This window comes from Ictalurus punctatus, chromosome 28, assembly GCF_001660625.3.
Source record: "Ictalurus punctatus breed USDA103 chromosome 28, Coco_2.0, whole genome shotgun sequence".
NCBI classification, from domain to species: domain Eukaryota; kingdom Metazoa; phylum Chordata; class Actinopteri; order Siluriformes; family Ictaluridae; genus Ictalurus; species Ictalurus punctatus.
This window is the reverse complement of record NC_030443.2, coordinates 2,915,146-2,924,961: the sequence shown is the minus strand read 5'-3', so window position 1 is coordinate 2,924,961 and position 9,816 is coordinate 2,915,146. Positions and strand designations below refer to the sequence as shown.

At 35.3% G+C, this 9,816-nt stretch overlaps 1 protein-coding gene across 30 annotated transcripts in view; it reads right to left on the bottom strand.

Annotated features, from left to right (window-relative positions):
- LOC108261615 (uncharacterized) overlaps window positions 1-9,816 on the bottom strand; it is a 110,186-nt gene that overhangs the window by 65,893 nt on the left and 34,477 nt on the right. For 17 of the 30 annotated variants that reach the window (XM_053676910.1, XM_053676909.1, XM_053676911.1 and 14 more), the window contains 8 exons: window positions 8,847-9,080; window positions 8,409-8,599; window positions 8,239-8,274; window positions 7,303-7,345; window positions 6,582-6,821; window positions 6,140-6,330; window positions 5,969-6,004; window positions 5,049-5,091 (listed from right to left, as the gene is read on the bottom strand). In XM_053676910.1, coding sequence (XP_053532885.1) covers window positions 5,049-5,091; window positions 5,969-6,004; window positions 6,140-6,330; window positions 6,582-6,821; window positions 7,303-7,345; window positions 8,239-8,274; window positions 8,409-8,599; window positions 8,847-9,080 — 1,014 coding nt within the window. Of the gene's footprint in view, window positions 1-1,450; window positions 1,901-2,070; window positions 2,116-2,279; window positions 2,323-3,185; window positions 3,222-3,356; window positions 3,548-3,796; window positions 4,037-5,048; window positions 5,092-5,968; window positions 6,005-6,139; window positions 6,331-6,581; window positions 6,843-7,302; window positions 7,346-8,238; window positions 8,275-8,408; window positions 8,600-8,846; window positions 9,081-9,816 lie in introns of those variants that run through there. The other 13 variants (XM_053676918.1, XM_053676897.1, XM_053676905.1 and 10 more) reach the window with 10 other exon arrangements.

Genomic DNA, 9,816 nt, shown 5'->3' with positions numbered 1-9,816 from the left:
CTTGTTACAGCAAATCTGCGACCAGGTATGTACAGGCTAACAATTTGGCATTAAGTTAAGTGTACTTGGGAGTGTACAGGCTCAATAGGAAATATCCGTTTAGGACAACATAAAGTTGATCGACCCAGTCTGAATAAGATGAAGTCTAAACCTCTGATTACTGTAATATTTTTCTAGATAACGTGTACATAGGAAACTATGGCATGATTATATAAGGCTAATTCTACTCCGATATTATTGGTCTATATTTGTAGATTTTAGTGGTCATGATTTGTGACTAGAGATAACGTTACTATAAGTGTGTTACACTATCTAAGGGGACTAATAAAGTACTATTTAGGAAAGGGTAAGCATGGGACGGTCGTCTAAGTAGTATTAGTCAATTACCTCTGGCTAATGACCAAGACTGGCGAGTTTGTGACCATGAGATCTGCGCATACGACCGGCGTGGGACTCGACACGGAATCCGAATGATTTAAAATATAGAATAAATTTGATTTAATCAAGTAGAGAAGATCAAAAGTATCAAAATATGAATAACTAAGAAATAAATACATCATCAAGGTTTTTACAATTGGAGTCAGATGTAATTTAAGAACGAGTCAAATAGAATTGGAATGACGAATTTAAATATATTCACATCGCTACAAAAAGACAGGAACGTGTGGGAATCCTTCTACCATGTCATTTTAGCCAGACTGCCCCTGTACCTTTAACTCATACACACTTCTTACACACTTTTCCCCAGTTTCAACAACTTGCATTGGTATTGAGACTTTTTCACCAGTTTCTCAGAAGTGACGTTTTTTTCCTCTTGATCATATGGGATGGAAACGGTGCTTTACTCGCAACTGTTTAATGCGATATTCCACATGAGATTCTTCCACAGGAGATGAGTAGGTGAGATTCTCCGTCTGTTTTTTTTTAACATGGTGTGATAATCTTCCATTTTCACACCACGGTATACCCTGAAACCGGTATACCACTGCAGCCCTAGTTGGACCTCGTATAGGCATTTACACACCTTGTTTTCCTGACTCAGCGTGAGATGTTCATGTTTCAGTTTCAACCAATTTACTACATAATTAACCTAGAGGAAATGTTATGTTTGTACAGTTGTGTTTCAGTTCCTCCTGTCTTGTACAGAGTCTTATGAACAAATTGTTTAATCTTTCACATTCCTCCTGTTTCACAGTTTACTGTAGCACAAGTTACAGCTGCTATACAGCTGCCTTTTCACACTAGATATGGATACAAATTATGACGTGTTGTTCCTTAATTAATAAAACATTGTCAGTGATGGCCAGTTGCTGTGGTATAGGAGAAATAAACACTTCCAGATGTGCTGTTATAGGAAAATAATCAACTTTGGAGTGATAATAGTAACTCCGGTCCCCATGAGGCTGCAACAGACCGCCTGTCATTAATATAGCAACACAGAGCTACAGGGTTTTATTCCTTATATATTTATTATTAAGTCATAATGCATATAATATTATTAAATCATGATATACTGCTTATTGTAATTATTCCTTATTTCATTGTATTTTATCATAAAGTCCATTACAGTGTCCACTGATCATAAGCAAGATTGAAGATAGTTGTAGGAAGAAGAGAGACAGCCACAGATAAATGCGCGGTATGGAGAAAATAATAATTACTGAGCAGTATTCAGAACATTAAGTCATAATGCAGGCAGTAAGCGTTTTACATAATTTCACATCATTAAATCAAGCTTGGAACGTAATACATTTGTTTCTAAATATTTTCTTATTGCACTGCTGATTCACTAAATCTGTGTGTAGTAGAGCGCTGGTCAGAGATCCTTCAGGGTCGGGGAGATGGTCCAGGCAGGACATGTCCTTCTCGGGATTCATCATCGTGTTTTCTTTTTTCTATACTCATTTACATGAAGAGAAATAAAGCAACTGTCACATCTAAAGCTTATGATTAATTTGTTGTCATTTTGATCTTTTGGTTATTATTACATTTGTGTGATAACTATCATCCTGGTTTTTTTACATTTACTCAGAGTAATATCAGGTAAGTAGTTTAAAAAATGTCACATACTGTCAGGTTGGTTGAACCGATCCATCCAACTGCAGACTTGTCTTTCTGAAAAAAATCAACATTCATAGTCATATTAAAATGTTATGTATTTATGTTTGTCAGTAGTTTTCAGAAAATAAAGGATTCAGATGTTTTTCCCTGGCATAATGCTCCTGATTCCCAAGTTAATAGAACATATCTTAAATGAATTAATATCTTGTCATACTCACTGGATCTGTCAAAGAATTCTTTCATTTCAGTTTTTTTATCAACCTGCAAACACACACACACAAAAGCCACAGCTACAAAGGGTTGAACTCTGAACCTAAGGTACAGAACAACGAACAAACAGAAACACCAAGCAAACCACCAACAGCAGCAGTATTTCAAGGTGATTTCTACATATTTCTAAAATCAGTCTGTTTTTTAAAGTCACTGATGTAAATCTCTTTTTTGGGAGAATTCCACATAGCGAATGACCTCGGGAAGTTTCCTACAGAAATCCTTTTCCTGTGTTGAATGCTGTTTGTTACAGAGTCTTTAAGGTGATATGTTGATCATATTTAATAAGGTGTGGCCATGAATTAACATACAAGTTAAGTTTATAAATGAATCTGTGAGGTTCTCATCTATCTATTCTCATTATTTCTCATTCATATATTTGTGACCATAAAATACTCGTGGCTACTATTGTATTTTAATGTAGGTGAACATAAGAGAGCTCAGATGAATTGACCAAATATGGCCACAGGAAAATAAGCATGGAGATGTCTGATAATATTACACTTCTTATAGCTATACTGGAGATACTAGTGTTGCATCTCCAGCGAATTCTCACATACAATAAACAGGATTTTGTTCCTGTTCACACCAAATAAGACCATGTGCTGAGTATGGCATTCCACAATATATTAAGTCATGAACACAAATTGTAATAGTAATAATAATAATAATAATAATAATTATTATTATTATTATTATTATTGTTATTATTATTACTATTATTATTATTATTCATGGCCAATAGATAGTTAATAATGGCCTGAAAGTACACATTTGTGCCCACACCTTACTAAAAAAAAATAACATCAACTTTGATCTTCCAGAGTGTTTTAAAAGGTTTCCAACTTACTTACATTAGACATAATTTCTTTCTTTGTCTTTGGAAATACCTGTTTATCAGAAGAAAAAAGAATAATAATTCTATCAGTAAACACTAGAGGGTACCTCATCAAGTGCAACAGTGGAAGGAAAGCTGGGAGATGTTCTGAAAATTTGAGAAATTGAACTCGGAAAAGCAAACGTACCTGAGCAATCCACTCTGAAACGGAGTTAAAGCCCTCATTATTCCTTCTGCATCGCAGTAATCCCTGATCTTCATGGAACAGACAGTCGACTGTGATCATATTCTCTTTCTTTACAGCTCTGCTGCTGTCTGGTACAACACACTCCGGATCAAACGTGTGATGAAGCACCACCAGAACTGCAGGTTTGTTACCTTTTCATGGAGATGTTTGAGAATGAGTTTAATGGATTCATCATTTCTGCATCATTAAACCAGTCACTGAACATTTACTTGAACTCAGAATTGATCCTTCACTAGCACAGAACCTTAAGCACTGAGGTGTTACTAAATTTTAAAAAAAAAAACATCTGTAAAATAGGCTACAGTTCAACAGAGCTATACTTGCTTGATCCCACATATATGTTCAATAACAGAACTTTATTGGAATAATAAGTGTTTTACCTGGTAGGGTATTAAGATTCTTCACTGCTGCTTCAATGTCAATTCCAGCTCGTGAAACAATAGTGCAGAAAACCAGAATGAAATCACTCTCATCCACCTTCTGCACCTTCTGCAGACCTGGTATTACTTCCTGAAGTTTCCTCTCTATGCCCACTTCATGCCCTAATGTCTTTCCAGTTATTAGAGTGGAGTGTTTGAGAACAGGTTGCTCCAACATCTTTTTAGCTGTATGGTATTGATCTAACGGAAATAAGTTGCAGAGTGCAGAAAAACACCAAATGATTGAACTTATAATGGGAGTAACACCTTTATGATGAATGAGGCCTTTTGTGTCCCACTGATATTACATTTATAAATATGTGGTTAAAGGGTAAAAAAATTAATATGGATAAAGTGTCTTTCTCACCGGCCTGTGTGCATGTTTCAGATAAGTCACTTAAAACATTAATAAAACATAGAAACCAACTTTTCCTTTAAATATAAACATTAAAATACTCCACAAATCGTATTAGTTTATTATTAATGTATCAATCTGTAGAACATCTGATTCCTGAAACACCCTTTTCCATCGCAGGTTATGAAGAAATGCACATTTTAGATCTACTGCATTCACTCAACCCTGTCACCCGAACACATTCACCCCTATGAAATATTTGGAATATTCAACAAGTTACATGTTCAACAGGAAGTTGTGAAATCTGAGTTTTCTTAAGAGTTTGGGAAAAAGAAAAATGCTGTCTCTGTCTTTTTTCTTTATTTCTAGTGAATGCTTGCAAATATGCTGAAACCTTCACAACAATCTTAAAGTAATAACCCCACCTGCACCCAAAATAAATAAAATAAATAAATAAATAATCTGCAGTACCTAGTCACGATTTCCCCTCGTGCTAGCACTGGAGCACACAGCGCGCTCCGAAGAGCAAGAAATAAAGCAACTGTCACGTCTAAAGCTTATGTTTAATTTGTTGTCTTTTTGATCTTTTGGTTATTATTATATTTGTGTGATAACTATCATCCTGGGTTTTTATATTTACTCAGAGTATTATCAGGTAAGTAGTTTAAAAAAGTCACATACTGTCAGGTTTCTATCTGAAAAAATCAACATTCATAATCATATTAAAATGTTATGTATTTATGTTTGTCAGTAGTTTTCAGAAAATAAAGGATTCAGATGTTTTTCCCTGGCATAATGCTCCTGATTCTCAGATTAATAGAATATATCTTAGATGAATTAATATCTTGTCATACTCACTGGATCTGTCAGTGTTTTCATTCTTTTCAGTTTTTTTATCAACCTGCAAACACACACACGCACAATCCACAGCTACAAAGGGTTGAACTCTGAACCTAAGGTACAGAACAACGAACAAACAGAAACACCAAGCAAACCACCAACAGCAGCAGTATTTCAAGGTGATTTCTACATATTTCTAAAATCAGTCTGTTTTTTTAAAGTCACTGATGTAAATCTCTTTTTTGTGAGAATTCCACATAGCGAATGACCTCGGGAAGTTTCCAACAGAAATCCTTTTCCTGTGTTGAATGCTGTTTGTTACAGAGTCTTTAAGGTGATATGTTGATCATATTTAATAAGGTGTGGCCATGAATTAACATACAAGTTAAGTTTATAAATGAATCTATGAGGTTCTCATCTATCTATTCTCATTATTTCTCATTCATATATTTGTGACCATAAAATACTTGTAGCTACTATTGTATTTTAATGTAGGTGAACATAAGAGAGCTCAGATGAATTGACCAAATATGGCCACAGGAAAATAAGCATGGAGATGTCTGATAATATTACACTTCTTATAGCTATACTGGAGATACTAGTGTTGCATCTCCGGCGAATTCTCACATACAATAAACAGGATTCTGTTCCTGTTCACACCAAATAAGACCATGTGCTGAGTATGGCATTCCACAATATATTAAGTCATGAACACAAACTGTAATAATAATAATAATAATAATAATAATAATAATAATAATAATAATTATTATTATTATTATTATTATTATTATTATTACTATTATTATTATTATTCATGGCCAATAGATAGTTAATAATGGCCTGAAAGTACACATTTGTGCCCACACCTTACTAAAAAAAAATTAACATCAACTTCGAGGCTCCAGAGTGTTTTAAAAGGTTTCCAACTTACTTACATTAGACATAATTTCTTTCTTTGTCTTTGGAAATACCTGTTTATCAGAAGAAAAAAGAATAATCATTATATCAGTAAATACTAGAGGGTACCTCATCAAGTGCAACAGTGGAAGGAAAGCTGGGAGATGTTCTGAAAATTTGAGAAATTGAACTCTGAAAAGCAAACGTACCTGAGCAATCCACTCTGAAACGGAGTTAAAGCCCTCATTATTCCTTCTGCATTGCAGTAATCCCTGATCTTCATGGAACAGACAGTCGACTGTGATCGTATCGTCTCTCTTTACAGCTCTGCTGCTGTCTGGTACAACACACTCCGGATCAAACGTGTGATGAAGCACCACCAGAAGTGCAGGTTTGTTACCTTTTCATGGAGATGTTTGAGAATGAGTTTAATGGATTCATCATTTCTGCATCATTAAACCAGTCACTGAACTTTTACTTGAACTCAGAATTGATCCTTCACTAGCACAGAACCTTAAGAATTGAGGTGTTACTAATTATTATTATTTTTTAAACATCTGTAAAATAGTCTACTGTTCAACAGAGCTATACTTGCTTGATCCCACATATATGTCCAATAACAGAACTTTATTGGAATAATAAGTGTTTTACCTGCTAGAGTATTAAGATTCTTCACTGCTGCTTCAATGTCAGTTCCAGCTCGTGAAACAATAGGGCAGAAAACCAGAATGAAATCACTCTCATCCACCTTCTGCACCTTCTGCAGACCTGGTATTACTTCCTGAAGTTTCCTCTCTATGCCCACTGCATGTCCAAATCTGTTTCCAGTTATTAGAGTGGAGTGTTTGAGAACAGGTTGCTTCCACATCTTTTTAGCTGTATGGTCTTGATCTAACGGAAATAAGTTGCAGAGTGCACAGAAACACCAAATGATTGAACTTATAATGGGAGTAACACCTTTATGATGAATGAGGCCTTTTGTGTCCCACTGATATTACATTTATAAATATGTGGTTAAAGGGTAAAAAAATTAATATGGATAAAGTGTCTTTCTCACCGGCCTGTGTGCATGTTTCAGATAAGTAACATAAGACGTTAATAAAACATAGAAAATCACTTTTCCTTTAAATATAAACATTAAAATACTCCACAAATCGTATTAGTTTATTATTAATGTATCAATCTGTAGAACATCTGATTCCTGAAACACCCTTTTCCATCGCAGGTTATGAAGAAATGCACATTTTAGATCTACTGCATTCACTCAGCCCTGTCACCCAAACACATTCAGATGTTTTTCAATGGCATAATGCTCCTGATTCCCAGGTTAATAGAACATATCTTAAATGAATTAATATCTTGTCATACTCACTGGATCTGTCCCATTGTTTATTCTTTTCAGTTTTTTTATCAACCTGCAAACACACACACAAAAGCCACAGCTACAAAGGGTTGAACTCTGAACCTAAGGTACAGAACAACGAACAAAAAAAAACACCAAGCAAACCACCAACAGCAGCAGAATTTCAAGGTGATTTCTACATATTTCTAAAATCAGTCTGTTTTTTAAAAGTCACTGATGTAAATCTCTTTTTTGGGAGAATTCCACATAGCGAATGACCTCGGGAAGTTTCCAACAGAAATCCTTTTCCTGTGTTGAATGCTGTTTGTTACAGAGTCTTTAAGGTGATATGTTGATCATATTTAATAAGGTGTGGCCATGAATTAACATACAAGTTAAGTTTATAAATGAATCTATGAGGTTCTCATCTATCTATTCTCATTATTTCTCATTCATATATTTGTGACCATAAAATACTCGTGGCTACTATTGTATTTTAATGCAGGTGAACATAAGAGAGCTCAGATGAATTGACCAAATATGGCCACAGGAAAATAAGCATGGAGATGTCTGATAATATTACACTTCTTATAGCTATACTGGAGATACTAGTGTTGCATCTCCAGCGAATTCTCACATACAATAAACAGGATTTTGTTCCTGTTCACACCAAATAAGACCATGTGCTGAGTATGGCATTCCACAATATATTAAGTCATGAACACAAATTGTAATAATAATAATAATAATAATAATAATAATAATAATAATAATAATAACAATAATAATAATAATTATTATTATTATTATTATTATTATTATTATTATTATTATTATTATTATTCATGGCCAATAGATAGTTAATAATGGCCTGAAAGTACACATTTGTGCCCACACCTTACTAAAAAAAAATTAACATCAACTTCGATGCTCCAGAGTGTTTTAAAAGGTTTCCAACTTACTTACATTAGACATAATTTCTTTCTTTGTCTTTGGAAATACCTGTTTATCAGAAGAAAAAAGAATAATAATTATATCAGTAAATACTAGAGGGTACCTCATCAAGTGCAACAGTGAAGGAAAGCTGGGAGATGTTCTGAAAATTTGAGAAATTGAACTCTGAAAAGCAAACGTACCTGAGCAATCCACTCTGAAACGGAGTTAAAGCCCTCATTATTCCTTCTGCATTGCAGGAATCCCTGATCTTCATGGAACAGACAGTCGACTGTGATCATAGTCTCTTTCTTTACAGCTCTGCTGCTGTCTGGTACAACACACTCCGGATCAAACGTGTGATGAAGCACCACCAGAACTGCAGGTTTGTCACCTTTTCATGGAGACGTTTGAGAATGAGTTTAATGGATTCATCATTTCTGCATCATTAAACCAGTCACTGAACATTTACTTGAACTCAGAATTAATCCTTCACTAGCACAGAACCTTAAGCACTGAGGTGTTACTAAATTTTTTTTTAAAACATCTGTAAAATAGTCTACTGTTCAACAGAGCTATACTTGCTTGATCCCACATATATGTTCAATAACAGAACTTCATTGGAATAATAAGTGTTTTACCTGCTAGGGTATTAAGATTCTTCACTGCTGCTTCAATGTCAGTTCCAGCTCGTGAAACAATAGGGCAGAAAACCAGAATGAAATCACTCTCATCCACCTTCTGCACCTTCTGCAGACCTGGTATTACTTCCTGAAGTTTCCTCTCTATGCCCACTGCATGTCCAAATCTGTTTCCAGTTATTAGAGTGGAGTGTTTGAGAACAGGTTGCTCCAACATCTTTTTAGCTGTATGGTCTTGATCCAACGGAAATTAGTTGCAGAGTGCAGAGAAACACCAAATGATTGAACTTATAATGGGAGTAACACCTTTATGATGAATGAGGCCTTTTGTGTCCCGCTGATATTACATTTATTAATATGTGGGTAAAGGGTAAAATAAATATTAAAGACAGATTAAGTGTCTTTCTGATTAAATCATCCATCCATCTTCTATACCGCTTTATCCTTTTCAGGGTCGTGGGGAAACCTGGAGCCTATCCCAGGGAGCATGGGGAACAAGGCGGGGTACACCCTGGACAGGGTGCCAGTACATCACAAGACACAATCACATACACACTCACACACCCATTCGTACACTACAGACACTTTAGACACGCCAATCAGCCTACCATGCATGTCTTTGGACTGGGGGAGGAAACCGGAGTAACCAGAGGAAACCCCCGCAGCACGGGGAGAACATGCAAACTCTGCACACACAGGGCCGCGGTGGGAATCGAACCCCCGACCCTGGAGGCGTGAGGAGAACGTGCTAACCACTAAGCCACCACGCGCCCCAACATAGAAAATCACTTTTCCTTTAAATATAAACATTAAAATACTTCACAAATCGTATTAGTTTATTATTAATGTATCAATCTGTAGAACATCTGATTCCTGAAACACACTTTTCCATCGCAGGTTATGAAGAAATGCACATTTTAGATCCACTTTTTATATTTACTCAGAGTATTATCAGGTAAATAGTTTAAAA